General features: G+C 36.2%; 1 protein-coding gene across 2 annotated transcripts; it reads right to left on the bottom strand.

Annotated features, from left to right (window-relative positions):
* Nucleotides 1–313: 313 nt before the first annotated feature.
* Nucleotides 314–18,407, bottom strand: LOC134537302 (serine/threonine-protein phosphatase 2A activator). 2 transcript variants are annotated; one of them, XM_063377595.1, is made up of 9 exons: nt 18,228–18,407; nt 18,037–18,128; nt 15,603–15,806; nt 11,716–11,933; nt 10,473–10,597; nt 8,376–8,476; nt 7,685–7,792; nt 6,872–6,945; nt 314–449 (listed from the first exon to the last, which is right to left on the bottom strand). In XM_063377595.1, the coding sequence occupies exons 1-9, from the start codon at nt 18,256–18,258 to the stop codon at nt 434–436; spliced, it is 969 nt and encodes a 322-aa protein (XP_063233665.1). In that variant the 5' UTR covers nt 18,259–18,407; the 3' UTR covers nt 314–433. The 2 variants fall into 2 exon arrangements, with proteins under 2 accessions (XP_063233665.1, XP_063233666.1); XM_063377596.1 differs by having other exon boundaries at nt 6,840–6,945; nt 18,228–18,406.
* Nucleotides 18,408–22,778: the final 4,371 nt, after the last annotated feature.

Below are 22,778 nucleotides of genomic sequence, written 5' to 3'. Positions count from 1 at the left end.
CCTCCCTTGACCAACATATAAGAAAAAAAAGTCACACTCTCCCATACTTGCGATGAATACGCATTCTCAAGTATCAATTAAAAAAAAGTGTAACAATACAATAATATGTGTAGTCAAAGACTACGAAAATATAAAATTCAATTAATAAAAAAATTAAAATTAACTTAGTACTAAAGGTGATAATATAGTGTTATAATTTATCTATCATTACTTATACTTACTGTGTTGCCCTTGGTAGGGGAAACAAGGGAGTTAGAGCATTGAATATATATAACGTAATATTCAATGGTTAGAGCGACACAAGAAAACTGTGTTGTAAGAGTAGCAAATTTTATTAACATGAAGAAATAATGCAAGAGAACAATAAACAAGTTAATATGATACACTCAAGTTGTCTTCTAATATTATTATTCTTTCTTGGGCTTGTCCCGTATTAATATATCTTCTGGCTGTCAACATAAAAATAAGACATGTCAACAATTAGTATCACACATAAAATGACAGCGTATTTAAAGAATAGAAAATCAATTAAAATGGAAAACCCATTAGGGTGGAAACCAGGTTGCCCTGGCCGTGACGTATGGCATTAAACATCCCTGCCTGTTTGAAAACAGCCTCGGTTACGCTACGCCCCTATGGATATCTGGAGAACCACAGGATCAAGTTGCAACTGTGGCCAGCTTCGCTATGGCCAAAAGACTTAACCGACGTTAACGACAGTTCCCCTAGGAAAAGATTAATTTTTTAAATTATGTTTATTGCTTGGTTCTATATTTTAAGTTATTTTATTTTCTTTTAGTTAATTGCTAGTAAATTTGTTTGGCATGTAAGCGCCAATAGAAACAACTGTCTAGTTATTTCAAGGTAAAGTTGGCAGCCTGGTTCTTATCACGTTAAGTTTTTAATGCATTTTTAGTTAAAATTGTTTTAAGATATTTTGTTAATTTTAGTGTGACGGATATTTTACGTGAGGCCTAAAACACGTGGACAGGTATGAATGATAAAATACTATAAAAACTTGAGAGCTAATAAACACTAGGTTTGTTTGACTGGAGGTCTCTCGTGCTCCTCGGGAGTTGAAAGAGTTGGGAGCAAGTTGACCTGAGGGCAAAAAGAGTCGGTAACTTTTAATGCACGAAGAAAACGCTATTTGTTGTAAAACAATGATGGCGGAAAAATATAGCAGACATCCTGAGAAATTTGTTTGGAAATGAAGATTCATCTGAAGATGAAGTTGCTATTGATTTACCATATATTGGACTACAAATTATGAGAGAGCATGATGAAGGTAAAAAATATAAATATTGAATTTTGACTTTAAACCACCTGTGGTATGCATAAGCTAACCTGTACTAGGAAACGATTGCAAATCTTGTGATTGCTAAATAAAGGACGCCAAATAAGTTATATTGAAAATTTTTTCCGCTTCAATGTCGTCATCTATTAAAATATTACCGTCATCACCAAATGTAGCTTGATAACATATTGACTCCATCGTCAAAGTCGCGCCAAAACAACCAGCAGACGACTTGCCCTCGCAACTCTTCCTCGAGAGGAGCAGCATCGAGAGCATGACCTGAGTGACCTGAGAGCAACTTGCCCCCGCGAGTAGAACGACCATCCACCATATTGCTTCCGGAAAAGGGCGCCCCGAGAGTTGACAGGTCAAAAAGAGACCTCGAGTCAAACAAACCTAAGGTTTGCACGTCTCCGCCGCCTGGTGGGGGGAAGGGAGGGGGCGAGTGACGTAGTGACGAGTACGACGAGGTATTCGCGGGCCCCCAGCTGACTGTTCGCTGACTGCCAGTGCGGGGTCGGGGTGTATTTGGACAGAAAGAAACCCAATATGTCTGAAGCTTATTTTTATGTGAGTTATTATGTTTTCAAATTTTAATATTTACACTTACGAGTCTTGGCTTGAATTGCCAAAGTTATTTCACATTTATAATTTGTACTGAATTACATGCTTTTTTTGAAGTGAAATCTTCTTTAGTTGCGTTGTGTGATTTTGTGTTGTGGCAAAATTTATATGTTCACAGGCTTTCACGGCCATTGTCTGAAGTAGCTTGGCTTCTGGGTTGTAGCCGTGTCCTTGGCAAATAATTCACCGACGTTTCGGTCGACATTGCAGTCACCATCACCCTACATTAATACCTTGAACCCTGTTTCAGCACATAATAATTTCGCTGTGATATATTAATAGGTGCTTATTTAAGGAAGAGCAGCTGTTATATTTATTATAATATTTTAATTTTGTAATGCTTTTAATACTGTTCTTGTACCTGTTTATGTGTATGTATTTATGTTTATTTGTAATTTTTTTTTTGACATATTCTATACCATTGTATGGTCTATTGAATGAAATAAAAAATCAAATCAAATTATCTGATTATCTGCGTCGCCGCGGTGTACCGCTTATAAAAATGTAGCCAGCGCTAGTTGGCATTAGTCATGTTTGGTTATGTTGATTCAAATATAGAGTGCGCACACGTAGTCGAATATCGATATAGATATCTGGCCGATTCATGCAACGCGCGCTCTCTGTTGAGTACCGAGGTAACTACATTTGATGGCCCGCACTCTCTCGCATTCGGGTCACACATTTTTTTCTGTTTAATGCTGAAGAACGGTTTTCGGTTCATGTTTTATTAATTTAAATTGTGTGGTGTGCTTTTGTATACGCTACTTGTTTAAATAAACGTACTTTCCATGCACGGATTTAGTTTTTATGAATAACTTTACCAGACAAAATTTTTTCCCCCCACATATAAGTCGGACCCCTACTTTTCAAACTTGATTTTAGTATAAAATGTGCGACAATTATGCAATAAAACACCATGTACTCGACTGTATCATGTGTGTATTAGACTTTTTTGGATGGGTAAAATCTTGAGTTTGCGTCACCGACTTGCTGTAGTAGCAGTAAGTAAAGTTAAATTGACCACGTGAAAAGTTTAATTTGTGTATACTGCATGTCTTCCCCCCCCCCCCCCCAATCGATTACGGGCCCTGAACCGAAAATCGGAGGTGGGTCTCCCCCCTCCCGTGCTATATTATAATTGCATGGTTATTTCTTACCTACACTCTTTTTTAGAATCTTATTTAATCTGAAAATACAGGGTATAATTATGGTTACCATTCCATAAGTCCAAACTAAGCTTTACTTATAAAATATTCAAAATGTTTTTTTCTAGTTTGTAAAAATATTATAATAGTTGAACATTTAAAAATAAACAGGGCCGAGCCTGGACCCTGGATCCAGGAGTCCACCCAGCCACGGTGTGCTGTGCATTGCCCAGTGAATACCTACATGACGTAGGTCTGATGTCACTGGTACCGGTCAGTCATAGCTAGGTAATGAATTTTTTTTAATATTTTGACATAACACTGACATCTGTTGTGACTAAAAAATGATAGATATAATGCTGACATCATTCTGATATTTGTAGAAATCAAGGTATAGAGAGCTGAGAAAATTGATATGAAATATTCTGAAGCCCTCACCCGATAAAAATAGAAATCAAGAATATCAATTTTATTTATTTAAAAGTAATCATTTACAAAATTCTTCCAAAAAGTAAAACAAGAAAATAAAAAATGGACATATTTTATAGCCAATAAGATAGTTCAACTTTTATATAATAGCCAACTGCACACATAATAATTTTATATGTGATTGTGACATTTTATCCCTTCTCCCTTAAATATTCAACATAATGGATTGTTATTTGTAGAGGCGTGTTTTACGACAAACTTACTAAAATACCTGTATGTAAATCAGTGGTGTAGTGTTGTGGATAGCGCATGATAAGGTATTTAGTACTAGGTTCGGATCCCGAGTGTTTCGATTTTTCGTCTATTACTTTTTTGTATTTGAGTCACATTGAATTATTTATTATATATTTATAATTTAATAATTATGATTTCATAAATAATCACCATAATAACAAACTCAAGTTCTTTTTTCAAGTAAAAACTTATTTAGCAGCATTGAGCGATTCTTTATTTAGTTATTTATTATTTTAATACTAAAAAATATAAATAAATAAAAAAAAGGTTTCCACTTCTGTCGGCAGTCCCCATGACTGTCTTAATTTTTCTGTAAATGTATATATTTATTATAGGAGATAGGAACATAAAAATGCCTAGTTTTTATACAAATTTATTTGCGGTCCTATGTTTGACTCAATTTTATAAACTTAAGTTGGAAACAAAATGTAGTAGATATGCAACTTAATTGTAGGGTTTGTTCTGTGTGAAGCTGTCTGCTCACAAAGCAGTAGCACACAGTGGGGCCCATCCACACATTCCGCCTGATCACCTCCTCACTGATGCCAACTGCAGCTAAGAAATAACCACATAACCCACAGCACTTAACAGAGCACAACAGCACAGCATGTGCTCAATGATGACTACTTTTATAAAAACAAGTAACCATTTGGTAAAACTGATCAATCTGACTGCTTATCTAAAGCTACAAGAAGGATCTCTTTGCAGTCATAGTGAGGGAAAACAGTCCAATACATTTGACTGCCCTGAGTTTTAATTCTGTGATTTACCATTAAATAACTTTATACTGTAGCCAACAATTCTAAATGGTAGCTAATAAATTGTAGTAACAGCATGAAGTCCCATAGAGGAACATCACCAACAAAAAGGCATGTGGTTGTTTAGCCAGTTTCATCTGCCATCACTAATTACCTTTATTTCCAATTCCAATGAACATAAATTCTTAAAGTAAAAAAAGTTACATTTCCCCGATAAGTAGTAAAACAAAACTATAAAATTCTGTGTAGAAAATGAGTAGTACCTTACTCATGAAAAACTAATATATACCAATTAGAAAAAAAATGAAACTATGTATTTACAAGCGGGAACATACTTAGGCTTAACTAAAAGAAGTTTAAAGTCAGGGTACAAATCACTCACACGAATAATTTATTAAAACTATTTATTTGTCAGCACAAAACAACATTTACAGCACAATAGGCATTCTGAGCCTGCAGAAGTCCTAATACACACAAATTAATACTGCCATGAAAAAAAAAGTGTTTATTTGGGATCCGTACATTCACCATGCCTTTATTAGGAAAAATTTTAAGTAATTTACACAAATGCTACTAATAAGGCAAACATTTAAGGATAGAATATAAAAATTTGAAAATTTTCTCACACAAAACCCAAGCTTTAATCTTTTTCCTTGTTAATATAATAAATTATATTAAGTAACTAAGCCACCTAATGGATAGTTTCAGGTTTCCTGCAATTAAAATGAGTTCTAAACTCACACTGCATTTAATGTTTCAACGTTATTCACACATAACAATAGCTGTGTACTCATTTAAATGAACCTCATCCCCCCCCCGTAAAAAAAAATTCAGTACATATATATTTTGTCAAAATGCACATGTTAACATTACTTGTGTAACAATAGACACATCAGTTATTTTCAAAATTAGAAGGAAAATTTACACTATTTCCACAATTACTACCTCAACGGATTCAACAGATACGGAACGTATTCAATCATTATCAACACTATTAGCAGCTTTTCCCATGAGCAGACACGACACAGGATAGTAAACAACTGTACTCCTCTGGAACATTGCAATGGCTCAGCACACAAACAGGATGTCCACTTTCTCGTTTGTTCCAATGTTTGGTTGCAGAAGAGTGACTGCTCTAGTCAGTGCTTCTGTCTCTGGCATGCTAGGTGTAGCCGCTCCTCGGACTACGACAATCCACATGCGGAACACTCGTGGAACGATCATTACACACACCCTTTTTAATATTAATAAAAAACCATTCAAATTCATGTTTTTTTACCCAAACTGTGTACGTAATGACAAAGATAATAATTACTGGAATACTGTAATACTGGATTAAGATCTATAAATGAATGAGGCATCAACAACGGAGTAGCCATTGCCAAGAGATGAAGAAAGCATCAATAATGTGACAGTCGTCATGCAGATCATAGGGAAAACAATTTGGTCATGTACAATTTTCACGGCTCTGACCTTGTCATATCCGCGCCATGCAATCTACAGACAACAGACAACCTCTCTTATATTAATATAGATTTTATGGTTCAAGTAAATTATTGAATATCTATTTAGTTTTGTCATTCAAGAGGATTACTCAAGAGAAGTTTAAAATATAATGCGAGAGGCAGCCATTCACACCTTTTTCTCTTCGCTTTAGCTTCTATTCAAGATGTAATAGCATAACCATAAGGAACCTCAATAACAGACAAAAAAGATTTATATATAAGATATAAGAACATGCAAGCACGCAGAAAACAAGCCAAAACCAACAAAACAAATTAAAAAAATTAAAAACATTCTGCGGACTTAGTTAAAAAATCATCACAACACAGATGGACACAGTAGGCTAACAATGACGAGACAGTAGAAACAAGCACAGTAAACAACATAAAAAATTAGAACCCAGCGATGGGACAAAACATATATTCTGGAGACCACAATGACGACAGCACAGACATCCTGCTGTGATCATTTTTGACTACTTCCACAGAATTTTATGAACTGTTTATGTTTTTAAATTTTTTTAATATTGTCTTGTTTTTATTTTTTTTTGTATGCAGCATGTTTGTCTTTTTTGTATTTTCAATATTATTTTTTTCCCCGTTATTAAGGTTCCTCATGGCACAAGTCCACAACATCATCTCGAATCCATCCACCCCATGCCAGAACCTTCAGAACCCTATAGTTGCGAGAGAACACGTGTATGTACAAATTAGCGGGTGTAGTTGCGTCGCACGAAGCACACAGACTACAGTTCGCAGTGGACACAGGTTGGTGAGCTAAGCCACTGACACAGAACACGCATGATGCGTGATGCCCCTCACTTCCCCTGGAGGAGTCTGAGTGGGAGCAGCGACCCGAACAGCACGTGCTGGATGACCGGGAACTTGGCCAGCACCTGGACACAGAGCACGCACACTACTTCTAGGAACATGCAGCCAACATGTCTATTCTATTGACTGGAAAAAACAATACATACAGTAAAACCACATTAACACGTTTTTCAGAGTTCTTGGAAATTTTTAGACTCGGCAACAGCGAAAAACTTATTGAAAGGGTAAAATTGTACGCATTTTTTTAGGAAAAGTTCTACTTTTTTAAACTTAAAATGCAGGAAATTTCTTTAAGTAAGTTTTTCTCAAGTGCGTATTTTACACAACAAATTCATTGGCATAACCACACATCTCAATGTTATTTATTATTTGGAGGGACATCATGTATCTATGCAATTTTTTAAAAATATACTTTTTGAGAGCCTCAAACCAAGTTTATAATTGACTATGTCTATAGAAAAGTAACATTTTCCCAAGCGACACTTATTACACAGCCAGTAAGGACAGTCTGCCTAGCCAGCACTAGTCCGCACTTCATGTCGTGGACAGTTTGGGTGTTGGGTGCCGGCACTGTGCACATTAGCAACTAATGTTCAGTCATGGTAGGACCAATGATGGTTGCCACAACACTGATGATCCTCAGATGTAACAAACAAATACCTAAATGGCTTCCACTGTTACACTTTTTTGTAACTCCAGAGTATATCAAAGATTCTTAACATAGAATTTAAGTCACACAAACAAAAAATTAACACAATTCAAATTTTAAAAAAATGACATCAAAAATTTTTATGTACATCTTACCTCATTTTTATACATTTTGATAAGTCCATAATTTATTTTCGACCACGAAGGAACGGCACTGATGTTCCAAAGCTGGTTCGAGTGCTCTGCGAACAAGCCTGTCTTAACCTGAAACACGAACCACGCAAGCAGAACTATATGTGGAGCACAATGAAATAAAAGTAGTTTTTCTTCAGATTTACCACCAAAAGTTCTTAAGTTTCAATTCACAGTGTATATAAAATAATTTTTAAGGGAATAAAAGGCAAAAATGAACATTTGATACTGAATTATACAAGTAACGTTACATTTTTTAAATCAATTTTTTGCACCACTTATATGTTCAGTACAGACATTTTGCTTCGCTTTTGCCTTATTTTAACTCAGCTTTTGATCAATTTTATTTATGGTTTTTCAGGGTTCCTAAGTATAATGTAATTTATGTTTATTACTCCATACATTTCAAATACTGCAAATAGTAAAACAAAACTAGTTTCATCTTCAGACTGTGGTGAAAGACTGTTTCTTTCGAACAGAACAGCCTTTCAGCTGCAAGTCAAGAACTAGGGAAGATAGCAATTTTCAGCAAACACTAACCACAACAAATCATACAAGTTTGATATTTTCTATGCAAATGGTAAATTTTGATACAATACACCGTCTAGTATGTACATTATTCATATCTCCGAAAAATATGTGCTGAGTCACTTACCTTGTTAATGAATTCAATACAACCCAGGAACATGTAATCATGAGCATAAGCTTTGACAATGTCTTCTTGAACAAAGGATTTTGGTTCAATGCGTGGATGAGCTGAAAACATTTGAAGACAATAAATAATAATAATAATAATAAAAACATTAAAACCTATTCACACTACATTTGTTATTTTAAATGACTTTCTTTAACCCAAAAATATATTTTAACTATGTAAGTAGTGACCAGCAATGCTTATTTTATCACCAAATCGATCCCAAGCATCCATGTCTGTCTATGTTAGTACTTGTCTCGTGTTGCGTGCAGTCTGTGTAATGTAATGCCTGCCAGCTCATGCCTTCTTGACTGTCCAGCAGACAAACAAATATGTACTTTGCAAAGAAAACATTTAAAAATAGTTATGCTTTTCAGAAAAATAAATTACACTAACATACATCAACATTTGTTTAATGAACATACCCTACCAATACCAGCAAATCATTTGGCCAAAATTTAAGTGAATGTGCTGATATTTATGATACTTACAATTTACATTAAAAATGCCAATACACAATATTATTTAATGTAAATATTAAAAACTACAGAAGAAAAAAGTAACAAAAATTTTTTTTAATAACCTCCAAAACTTACCACTGTCATGTTCCCACTACTGATGGTGATGCAAATTTATTAAAATTGAAATTAGTTCTCGTCAATTTTTGGCTCACAACTTTCCCAAACATTTTTGGCTGTCCCTCTTGTAACGCAGTGCAAACTTCTAACTGCAAGTGGCAGATCTAGCAGGAATGCTGCCACCTTACCTCACAGTTAGTCTCTCAAAATAACTTCATATTCTTGCAAAGCTAAATTATTTTATCAATTATGGTATTTTAACTCTCTTGAAAGACTGACATACTTTGACATACTTCTAGTTTCAGGAAAATACTTTTATTAAAAATTTGGTATACTTTGCAGATGTGTCCAGTTACAAAATACTATCAGAAGACCTCATACCATGAAAACCACTGTATGAAAAATACTATTAAATAACAAAAAACAATACATATGTCTGCTAATCATCATTGCGAAAGTATCCATATATGTAATTTATTATGCAATAAAATATGTTATAAACACACATATATGTGTGTGAAACAATTCCAACACTTGGTCTCACACAGACGTTTATTTTTAATTATTTTTTTTGGCGTAATGTGTGATATTAATCACTTCTTTTTATGAAGATAAAATAATGTAATTTAATTATCTCAATATTAGTTATTCAAAGAAATAATTCTGACCAAAAATTGGTTAGAGGACACCAGATTTTACTTAATAAACTAAAATAGAAATTAAACTAAGACTAATGATGAGATAGGACCAAAATTTCAAACAGGCTCATAATATAATCAAGGGTAACATGTATTTGTGCCAGTAAACTTTAAACAGGGAAAAGAACTCGACAACTCCGACACAAGGTCATCACTAGAGTCCCGGAAATTTCGTGGATTCCTCTGGCCTCAGGATACAATTCAAAGTTATAGGTGTGCTCGACCCATGTTTACTTTCCCATTGGTTGATTTCTTAGCGAGAACATTTTTATCCTTGTTATTTGGCACTACCTGACTTGCTTACTTCTCTCCTAGCTGGACATCGTCGGCTCACGGTCGTAGAGGGGCGTGTCCAGATAACTGCGTGCCAATCATGAACACAGTGCGACAGTGTGGAGGTTTGCATTCTAGCTTGCGACTAAATGAATGCGCGTGAATTCCGTGGCTCTAGTCATCACACACAGGGGCGTAGCCAGGTTTTTTTTTTTAGGGGTTCAACCACCCCCCCTTCCCCCCCTATCACCAAATCTTTAATTAATTTCTTATTCATCACTCAAACAAATTTCATATTAAAATTAATAAAATTTTTACCATTACAATATTTAAATTTAAGTACCGAAAACTGCTAAAATAGCACTATTTTACACCTTAAAATCCAAATTTTCCCGGGAGAGGACCCCCGGACCCCCCTCTTTAATACGGGGGGACATGCTTCTAACACCCCCCATACACAAATCCTGGCTATGCCACTGATCACACATGTCGGTTGTAGTGGTGTGTACCGACGAGCTGCGAGCTGCCCCAGATGAAGGGCACGAACTGGTAATCGTCCAGGCTCCACACGCCGTGGCTGCCGGCCGGCTCCATGCGGTACACCAGCTGCAGCCTGCGCACCAGCCGCAGGTACCTGCGCAGCGGCCGTGCCGTGCCGTGCCGTGAGCCGTGCTCCCCCCCCCCCCTCCCTGCCGGCGACGAGCCAGGCCCCCTGCCCCCGCCCACTGTCGTCCCAGCGTCACACGCCGGACAACAGGGAACACTGCACTGACAGCAGCAACCAACTCTGGCACAGCGACGCCACCACGGCTGCAATCCACTCAGAAACACTCAGCGCCGGCGACTCGATAGGCCGAATGCCAGATCGAAGACCTTTCACTGAGGCATGTACTCAATATAATAAATATATGCACACACATATCAAACTATGTAATTTTACATGTTCAGGATACCAATTGTGTGCCGGAAACGTTCCTCAGCAATGTAGTTGTAGCAAAAAAACAAACATATATCGTTGATAGTTTCTCTGCAGAGTACAAGTGCCAGTGTTTGACTTTATGAATCTTTTTGTTTCTCAAATATTTCACCTCAAAAGCTTTTATCGTGAATACAAAAATCTTCAACACTAATTATTTAATGGTAACTTAAGTGTTTGAGGAACTGACCAGCACAATCCTGGATGAGCAGGAAGAGAAAGTTGGATAAGTGAGCGGCACACCAGGAATGAGAGATACAGGTCTACCACCTCGCATAGCACTAAGCAGGTACGGCAACATCCTCCCACATATTGGTGTATCAGACTTTCCATATATTGTTTCAATGATACCACTACTGTTAAAAAATATTGATTTTTTTTCCATGTATCTGGTTATCCTAATACCTAAACTTTTACCCTTGATTTACTTATTATAAAATTACAATTTAAGTACACGTAAAAATAATTTCTTGATACATATAAGAGTTTATAATGAAATATCCTGAATCAAGTTTGGCTCTTTAATAGTAATACAAATAAACTGAGTAATTTTTAAATTTTTTATTATTCTGTATCAGTTTTAACTTAAAAAAAATATTATTTAATTTGGTATCAATATTATCGAAACACAACATAAATATAAAAAAAATATCAACAGTAAAATATAGATACTAAAAATTGATAATTTGAAAATGAAATATAAATATTTCTCAGATATATTGATATCTCGGAGGCATAAGAGAGCTGATGATGCTACCCGACGCTAGTGAACGCACCTGTGGAACACCTTGCACACGATGGCCGCCTGGTCGCTGGCGGTGAAGGCGCCGACCTTGAACAGGCAGCACAGGAACATGAGGAAGGCCAGCTCGTGGCCCGTGCCGTAGTCGATGCGAGTCTGGTTGCCGAAGCTCTCCACCAGGTACACCATCACCTCCGGCACGGCCCGGTGGAACTCCCGGGGCAGCGCCTCTTGCAGCAGCCCGAGGGCTCCCTACGGTCCCGACACACGCCACTTGCCCTCGCCACTCTTTAAATAAGTTTGTCATGTTTTTATAAGCAGAAATAATACTGGGTTAGGGTTCCTATCATTATGTAAACAACCAGTTTGTTCTTTTAACGAGTTTTAACATGTTTTATGAACATATTTTCCATTTATTTAACGCTGTTTAATAATTGTGATTGTTTGCTTACATTTTTTTGATCACATCGCTTAATGTTATTTTCATCCATTTTTTTGCTTACTCATTTAAGTTTTTATGCACTTTCACGGTTTTCTTATGTATTTTTTGCCATGGGTTTTGGTATGAAAGTGAGATAATGCAACATCTCATGACAAGGAAGCCAGGATATAAAGAGACAGTGACAGTCCAGTAATACTATAAGCGTGGGAAAGACTCAGGATTTGGTTGAAATGCTATTGCAATACACCAGCACTGTCTAGTGTAGCTGCGCTATGACTGGTTGTTGGTGGTGTCACGAGATGGCTAGAAGCAGTACTTGGGCACCTGCGAGAGTAGTTGTGCTAGATGGCTACTCTCCACTATTAACATAACAAAGTTGTGAAGTGGAGAATTTCACACCTAGGATCCAGGCTATGATCTTGAACAATTGTCAGTCATTGTTTTAAATTAGGATTTTACTGTCGCTCAGCTATTTGTACCATGCATAGAACTGTAAGTGGATGTCGTGCCCAAGTGATGAACCGATTTATTTTGAGAGTTTTTCTTGCTGTAAAGGTTACTGCGTCGTAAAATGGCGGCCATGTTCAGTTTTCAGTGAAGGGAAAAATAGATCGACAAACTTTAATCATGACTTCTTTTATTTATGCAAGGCTATCTTCAAGGTAAACAGACATAACCTCAAAAGATAATATTTTCTAGAACCTACATAATATATCAACCATCAATCAAAATGACTACAAGTGGGGAACTGAACCCAGACTGCCTTGTGGGATGTGAGTGATCCAACAAGTGAACCACTGTGTAGATCCGTCGTGACTGTCTCATGCTGCGGTTCGACACGGTGTGACAGTACTGACCCTCCCTCCACCCAACTACGTCTGAACCTGGACTCTCCCTGAGGTGCTCAGACTCATGGGAAACAGGTAGCAAAAACATAGTTTAGTGACTTTTTCTTAACATTTTTAAGTGTCTATACACACACGTAAACTGATGATTTTGTATTGTCCCCCTGGCAAAATAATTGTCCTTACTTTCCATGCCAGTTTTAAAATATGCAGTGCAGTACAAACGTAACTTTCATAAAAACATCCCATCAATGTTCAAGCTATTTGTTATTTCACAGTGATCAAGAGAAGAACAGCCCATTTTGGTCACTTAACAAATTACATTGTAAATTCTTGTATGTTTATTGACTTTCTTTGAGGCATGACTTTCACGAGCCAGTAATTATCTGGTACAGTCATGACCCAGAATAACATGTCATATTGCCACAGTGAATGAAACAAGTACAAAAAGCTTATGGACAGTTAAATAAACATGTTACAATACCTTTGTTTTGATCAATATCAACTTTACATGAAACAATACATAGGATTTGTACTAAAAAAGTTTAGGATTTTAAAGGATTAATCTTTTATAGGATGGATGGGAGGGTTCTCTCTAACTGGGAAAAAATCCCTGTGTCCCCAAAGTGAAGTACTGCTCCAGGAAAATAAAATATTTTCACACGTAAACTACTTACCAAATCATACGCATGTACATTTTTTAAGCACAGTAGCACCTGGATTAACTGAGTTTCCGTATCATCCGAGGTGACCTATAGTGCCATTAACAGCCAAGACTGTTGGAACACTAGCTCGAGGACATGGAAAGTGATTGAAATGTTGTAAAAAGTCTAAAGAAAATTAACACAAAGATGCCCTCTTATGGTTGGGCAAATCATGGAGTGACGTGACAAGAAACACTGGAGAAACATCACCTCGTAAAATTGTATCTCAGGGTCACCTGGAAACCAAGACAATTTTCTTATTCTATTCATATGATTAGTGCTTATCCGAGTTTCCTGCGGTTCACATTAACTCTATAATCGAGACACTACTGTAGTTCTGTACAGAAAATAAAACCTATGTTAGTACAGGAGTACAGAGAACAGTAAAATGTATGTATTAATTTATGTTTATTCCGTTGTTGCTTATATACCAGCTGTGGGACTGCTTCGTTTGTTTACCGTGCTGTAAACGTGATTTATACACATTCTGTTTTTGGACTGTATTAATATTTATTTGGAGCATTTAAGAGCAGTCCACGTAGTCACATAACATGGGTTCATGTAATATAGGCAGTCAGGTCTCTCAGTCTCTGGCAGTGTTTCTGAATGGAATCACGAGATTGGCCGTCGCTCTGGCAGCACAGCGCTTCCAACTTTCAAACAATTACACTGTTTGGATCTTTGAGGCATCCGGCCAATTGCATGATGGGACTTAGAACTCCGCCAGAAAAGTGGTTTGGTCCATCCCAGTTGGGAAGCCTGTCTCACAGACAGTGAGGCAGTTAAGGACCTGAAATACTGCAGAAAGTGTGCTGAGACCTACAGAATATGTGTAATAAGTTGCAGTTATATATACGTGCAATGTATACAGCAAAATTGGACTATTTATTACTGTAAATTGAATGGTCCAAATCATTGGCTGAAAAGGTAGGCCGTACTGGACAACCATTAAAATGGATTTGTGACGCCGACCGTACTTAAAGTGTTTATCATTTCAGGACACTTGTGATATTGTGTTAAAACTTTGCACAAAACACCAATGTAATATTTTATATTCAAGATGAATGAATACTTGGATATTTAATTACTATTAACCGTACACGCACAAAACTCTCTGACCAGGTCTGAGACGCAGCTTTTTGCGCAGCTTCAGACTTCATTTAGCCTGAAAACTATTTCGAATCATTAATATTATTAAATTTAACTGATTTAAGTAACTTTTTCTATACACCTAAGCACAGAAGTCAACAAATAAAAACATTTGCTGTGTCCAGCATACTGACAATGCTAGCCAACTATCTGAAATTGCATTTTTTTTTATTGTTTTATTACCACAAATAAAATTGGAATGGTCTGAGTTAAATGTTTGTTTATGTCACTACTTCACAATTATGTTATTTTGATAAGTAACAGTTTGTTGTTATTATGAAAACAAAGCATGTTGTCTCTGTATTTAATTGATATTTGTAGTTTTGCAAGCTAGAAGTGTGTAGATGGCACCCAACAACACAGAATTTAATAACCTATGGTAGGTCTGTGTCTTACACATAATTATTACTACACAGAGGCTACCCAACTGGGGCCATTTGCATACACAAATATAACAGTCATCCTCGATTGTATTTAATAGTATACCCACACACCAAATATCAAAGTGTTACAACAAGCCCTGCCGGTTTATCTATGGTGGTTTCTTTCCTGGTATTCTCTGGGTGCCTTGATCTTATTCCCATTCTCTCTCACATTTCAAAACTGCTCCACTATAAGTGCAAAATGACTCATGAAACACAGTATATCTGTTACTATTTGTTGAAAGAAACTTCCAGGCACCCACACAATACCTCGGAAGGTCCGACTCGTCTGCGAGGGAAATGCGGTACAACAACTGGAGTTGCAAGGGAAATAAGTATGCTGTATTGTTGGCAATCACCTCTCTCAACTTGTCGATCCACGTCCTAAAAGCTTTGTTGCCAAACCTCTGCGGCTGCTCGATGGGGGGAACCTCGTCTATCCACACGTCCAGCTTGTCGAGCAAGGCCACCACGCCTTCCGTCACCGGGCTCACAGCGCACTTGCAGGACAGGGACTTCCCCCGCACGGCCGCGTTCATGGCCAGGATGAAGCCCACTATCTCCTGCAACACGGGGGCACTGCACGCTCCACCACAATTACCACTCAATTAACACTTCATACACAACCTACTGCTTTCGCAATCGGACCCAATGTGAATCAAGTTTGCATATATCGACAATGCTTGAATACTTAAGAACTACTGCTGTTATTACGACCACTAATGGCTGATTGTACAAACATCTCACTCGACCAGAGATTGATTGATTAAAGTTTTAACTCGATCATTGGCCTATCCTAGGTACCACTAGGAACATGTTCCACAAATGGAATGTCCCGATTCTTTATCTTGAATTTGTCAATCCTGGTTCCAAATGTTGGGTTCAAGAGTAATACGAAACATTCAGTCATTGAAATATCATTTATTGTCATATAAAATTAACCATCCATTTGCAATACAAATTCTAAATGCTTTTTTGACAGCCTACTTAAAAAAAAAAGTCATTATCTGAGTTATTTTGTTTCTTGTGTATTTATGCTTTGTTGTAAATTTCAATTTTAACACATGAATAATAAACACTGATCAAGCAAAATATTCACCGATACATATGTATTCATTAAAAAAAAAACCTCTCTTAAATTTCCTAATGTTAATAAGACTTTGGTAATTTCCTAGTGTATGCACCCTAAAACCATAACTTGGTAAATATGTATTGTACGGATTAGCGCCAAAAAAAATCGTACAAATATGAAATAACTTTCATTATATGCTCTTTTACGTCCTCTTTTCAAAACCGCCTGCGGAGATTAAAAATTCCAATTACTTTTGGAGATATAGCCGTTCTTATTTTGCAATACAAGCCCTATGTAATCATTCAACAGACGCCATTTTATATTTTGCCGTGTGTGCGTGAATGCCTAAATAACAGAAATTTTCCATTAGGTAAGGTTAGTTACATGATAAATACTTCAAAATAAACAGAAATTAAAAATAATATCAATTAATTTTACTTGTATAGTTTTAAGTATTTATAATGTAACTGACCTGACCTAACAAAATGGGACAAAGGTATATTAGGTCAGGTCGGCTACAGTATAAATACTTTGAAACTGAACGGACATTAAAAATAATAATAATTAATTTTAATGGTTGTTTAGTTTTAAAGTATTTATAATGTAGCTGATCTGACCTAACAAACCGGGAAAAAGGATGAACAGTAGGAACTCACGTAATTTTCTTTTTACGTGATGTAGTCGTTCAACTACGTCGCGGAAAAAAAAAATCATACTTGTAAACAAGCAACAATGGTGAAAACGCGGGAAGCCTACGATTCACTCATCCTTCTGGACATACCCGAATACTCACGTTGGCAAGCCTTCTTTCAACAGACGAGTGGCCAACGCCCGATCGTGCATCTTCGGTTTTTTTTTTGTTTATTGTAAATAAATATGCAACTCATGAAAACTAATGGTCAATTAGGTTATGTTCAAAACATTGTGGATGGTTGATTTGGTTAGGATAGCTACATTAAAAATACTGTGAAATCATGTAAACGGTTTCCTAGCGCTGGATAGCTACATATTAAAAAGTTATTTGCTAAGCAACCATAAAATGATTTTACAGTTTTTTTTAATGTAGCTATACTTACCTAATATAACCAACCATCCACAGTGTTTTAAAGTATTTTTAATTACTTCTTGCTAATTTTAAGAAAAGAAGGCTTGCCAACGTGAGTATTCGGGTATGTCCAGAAGGATGTGTGAATCGTAGGCTTCCCGCTTAACGCCGCATCAGTGCACATCATGAAAATTAAAAAATTCCATATCTCCTAAAGTATTTGGAATTTCTGATCTCCGCCGGGTTTAATTAAAAGAGGAAGTTAAAGAGCACAGAATAAAGGTATTTTCTGATTTTTAAAATTTTTTTTAAAAAAATTGTCAAAAAATGAATATTAAAAAATTCGATATCTCCAAAAGTAATTGGAATTTTTTATCTCCGCAGGCGGTTCTGAAAAGAGGACGTAAGATAGCATATAATGAAAGTTATTTCATATTTGTACGATTTTTTTTGGCGCTAATCCGTACAATACATATTTACCCATAACTTTTGTAAACTTAGTGTCACTTAACAATACTCTAAATAAAACAGTGTTTTGAACTTCAAACAGTATCATATATGTAGATATGTAGAAAAAACTCAATTAGGGGTAGGTTTATGAAGATCTACAACTCGTATTTAAACAGTCTAACTTGAGGCCAACCTAGCACTTATTAACCATAACTGACATACGTACACTATAAGCTTCTGACTTCTCCCAAATGTGCATATCTTCCACAGACATGATGCCTTTCTTTGGGGTAACATACTCGTGATCTTCAGCAACCACTGAAACCACCGAAAAAGAACCAATAATTAAGAATCAATAATTAAAATTATTGTCAGAAATAATTTTTGTTAGCAATTTAAAATTAACTCAGTAATTACCACTTGAGGCAAAACTCTGCTTAGAATCCATTAATTTAAAGTGTAAGCGCTGTTTGAAGTAAACATATATTTTTAAAATTTCAAGTAGCTATTATTACATTCCACTAATACTGCAATCCACACAAACTGACACAAACACAAAGCTCCTCAATGGTCCATAGACTACACCGTACTAATGAAAGACACACCTTTGTAGATGGCTATCAAAACTACCATGTGATGTGAACAGTTTATCGTCATAAATTGATTTGGAAGTGTTTGCAATAGGTTTTTTTTTTGAGACATGATTATGTTGTGTTGCATGTATATGAATAGATCCGACGGTGAAATAAAAAAAAAAGTGTTACCAAACAGGTTTTTAAAAAAACTATGACGATAATTAATATATTGTCAAGTATTGATTCATCGAATGATTTAATGATCCACACGGCATCAGATACACGTATTGGTTGGTGTCATTAAAAATAATATTAACAATAAAGCAAAAACATGGTAACGATAAGAGCAAATCACAAAATAGAATTAGCTGTACAAATTTTAAAATCAATAAAAGCAACACAGGCACACGCATAATAAAAAAGACAAAATACAATAAAAAAAAAAAGCAAAAATTTAACATTAAAATATTATTGCTGTGTTATAAAATTGGATTTGATGTATAAATATAAAAGTCAATTAAAGGAATACAAACACACCCATCGGTGTTTCTTCAGTCCTAAATGCAAAATCGATGCCTCGCCAAGGTATGCGCGTCAGTGCGCACGACTAGAACACATCCCGAGTGCAGCGCAGTGCGACGCCAAGAACAGATGACCGCCGATATATCGATTGTCACCCGAGTGGTAATCGACTAGAGTTGTTCCTATATTTTTAATTGTTAATACTAATAATATAATAATTATCAGACATTGTTTTACAACACCACACAGAAATTAAATTATAACTAATTTATACTTAGCACGATTAAACTAAAAAAAAAGCACGACGTACTCTGCAGTTCATTGCACATTTTCCGGGGAAGCCGGGCCCTAGTGCCACACAGCTTGGCCAGTCCGTCATAACTCTGTCATCATCGCACCAGAGAGCCCCTTTGACGTCGACCCAAGTGTCTCCCCAGCTCCTTCAGGCCGTTATGCCTCGCCAGCGCCATCTCTTGCGTGTGGGGTGCGACGCAAGTAACGGTGACGTGCGACTTTTGTTTCCTTACAGGAATCGACATATTATTTTATTGTAAATATATTTTTGTTTTACGTTTTTGTATATATTTTATTATATTTAATTTTGTATTAAAGGGTTATGTTTTACGTGTAAGTTTTAATTGTTCACCGGGCGCCAAGGCCGTGGCTTCCGCCTGTGACCAATCAGCGTGTTCTGCGGGCTCGCTTAGAAGGGGGGGAGACGCGGGCGTTCACGCCAGGCAGGGGAGTGAGAGTTAGCCCCGAATTCAGAGTTGACCTTCGAAAGCGCATCCAACTCTCATTCATCTGGCAGACTCTCCACCTCCCATACTTCAAAAACGCCTTTCGAATGACTGCCAGCTGAAAGCTTGTTCCCATCCACTTTCAGTGAAGATCTGGCAACATGGCACAAAAATTTTCTTAGATCAAGTATTTGGAGTGTGTGTGGAAATGCGCCCTATTTCATTTCGATTGTCTTTTGTTTGCTCTCCCACTGAAAATAATATTTTGTTTGGATTGGGTTAAGGCCCTGTCACACTGTCAAATTTTAGCTTCCAACACCTTCCAATATGTTGGATACAATATCTTTGAGGGTTGTGACGTCACGTTAAACGTCACTATCGCAGCCATGTTTATTTGAGAGATTGAATGTCTAGAGTTTCCTTCAAATATTTTACGTATAGGACTGGTTCTAAAATATGTTGGATGTTGGATGGGATCAGCCAATCAGAGTATTCTAAAATAAAGCGGCCGCTTTTGTTTCCGTTTCCGAAGTGTAATAGTTTAAATATCAGCAATGGCGAATGGGAAATAAATGCAGTAATTGAATTAATACTTTTTATTTCCTGCTGGAATATGTAATTGTTATTGTATATTTTCCTCCAATTGAATCTGTATCTACGGAAGTGCAGGTTAATATATTTGACTAAAAGAAGTTACTGTAGTTTTGGAATATTATGGTCCTTAAACCAGAAAACATCTATTCAACTTACGATCATTATTTGACTGCTATACCAGTTTTGCTTATGTTCAGGTATTGTTGATACACTAAATTAAAACAGCAAGCATTGCGTACAAAATGTGCCATCAGGAATGAGGTATCAAAACTAGGATATGCATTTCGGAACTTTTACCTACAAATCCAAATTAATAACACCTAAAATAAATTTTAAAATATCTCAATTCAGAGACTTAATGTAACTAAAATTATTTTGGCTTACCCAATCAATCTTTCTTATAAGTCATTGTTCTCCTTATTTCACAATAGCTGCTACTCTGTAAGTATTGTCAGGAATTTTCTGGAATATAGACTCATAATTTCCTGACAATAGATGGTACTGACTTATGTTAAAGCAGCATCTCTGAGTAAGCAAGTAGCTCTGGTGATTTGCAAGAAAGGCCTAGAAATATTAAAATTCTGCCTACGTGTCCAATTATTATTATTTAAGTTTTGAAAGTAATACCATTTTTCGTGAATGTAAATATTTGTGTAGCAGATCCTTGTCAGTAAGCCTATACTTCCCAGGCTGTACGAAACAAGCATACCTGGTCTAATATCTCGTTAAAAAATTATTTTAAAAAGATAATGTGACTGAGGTGAAGTTAGCTTAAAGGCTCATCAGGTTGAGGTTTGTAACAGTAAATACACTTAATTCAAAATAAAACAAAATTGCCAATTTCTAAACACAGCAAAAATTAACACATTTACTTTAAAGTATAGGAACAATTTTGATGAAATACAAGTGAAAGTGTCCATACAACAGCAGCTAGTTGGGTGAGAAAATAAGCGGGAATGAGAAGGGATATGCCTACTTGCAGATTTACATTTAATTATATGTTTTATCCTTACAAAACATACCTTTAAATATAGTTTTTGAAGAGCACTATAAATTGCACTACAAATTTCAGGTAAAAATTTTGAGATGGTGTTGTGTGGAATACTTGTAGAGAACTTAAATGATTCCCCTGTCGCCAAAAATCTTAATGAACTGCCAGCCTCTGCTTTGCTGGTATAGACTGGCACAAATGAGTATCCGTCTTTGCAATGCGAGACTCCACAATTGAATGAAGAAGATCAAAACTTTCAGAATCCATTATTACATAGTTCGGAAATGAATCGGCATCTTCGTATCGAAGTTCATGACAAAAAGGGGTAAAACACCATTTGTTTGCCGGGAAAGTATCCACTGTCTCGTCCACCATCTGCGTTTCCTTTTCTTAGATTTCTCTTCTAGTTTACTGAGACTTGCTACAAATGCAATTACAGCTACAGCTTTTGAAACACTTTGATGCTCTTAATGCAGGCATTGCAAACAACTGGAAAACGTAAATTTTAAACTGTGTATGATCACAATATACCTAAATTGGAATATAACCTACTTAAAAAAGCCAGTGTTCCTTGACCCAAAATTTGTTTTTGATTCTAAATACTGTCATTTACAGTTCTCTACAGAATGTTTGGTAAAACGAGCTCACTCAAAGAAAATTGATAGTGTGAAATGACTTCAAATATATTTTACATTGCTCGTCAAATAATATTGAATACAATATATTTGAAGACGTATTTCATCCATTATCACCCTTCAAATTTTGTTGTCCAATTTATTGGATACAATATATTTTACAGTGTGACAGGGCCTTTAGGGTTACCAGACACTGATAATAAATAAGGATGACATTCATCTCGCAAAAGGAGGACATTTCACTAAAAAGGAGGACAATATATATATTTTTAAAAAAAGCCATGAATTAATTACAATGGAGTACGATATATTACAATGTTTTGGCATTTAATACAGTTTCAGTATAAAGAATCAAACTACGCATATACAGCATATTAAAAACACGTGCTTCTGCATGTGGCATGTGCTGCTACCTGTCAAGCTGTCATAGAACTACTTACTAGTGGGATGACTCTGTGGACAGCGCGCGCTTTACCCAGAGTGTAACTGCAGGAATTATCTCACTTTATAAAAAAAGCCGGAAATTTTGGAGCATTAAGGAAAATCCGGCCGGACGCAAAAAAAATACATAAAAGGAGGACATGTCCTCCTTTTGCCGGTCGTCTGGTAACCCTACACGAGGTTGAGAAATTTTCTTAAGATGGATACGTTGCCTAAAATTATAGTGTTTTCTCCAGATGAAAAAGCGATTATTTTTGATCTCGTGAGAAAGCACAAAACCGTAATCGAAAAAAAAAACAAAAACAAAAAAAAAACAGATGCAGTTTCTTACAGAGAAAAAAAATTGTGTTTCGAACTCTTGATCCCGACAAAAATCAAAAACTGGATTTTCATTTTTAAGATCATCAAAAAATTCAAAAACCTCGTCAATGTGATTTGGAAATTCATCCAAATCTTCTGCCATCGCTGCA

Source organism: Bacillus rossius, chromosome 12 (genome assembly GCF_032445375.1).
Source record: "Bacillus rossius redtenbacheri isolate Brsri chromosome 12, Brsri_v3, whole genome shotgun sequence".
In the NCBI taxonomy this organism is placed as follows: Eukaryota; Metazoa; Arthropoda; class Insecta; order Phasmatodea; family Bacillidae; genus Bacillus; species Bacillus rossius.
Note: the sequence above shows the minus strand (reverse complement) of the source record. Positions and strands in the feature narration are given on the sequence as shown.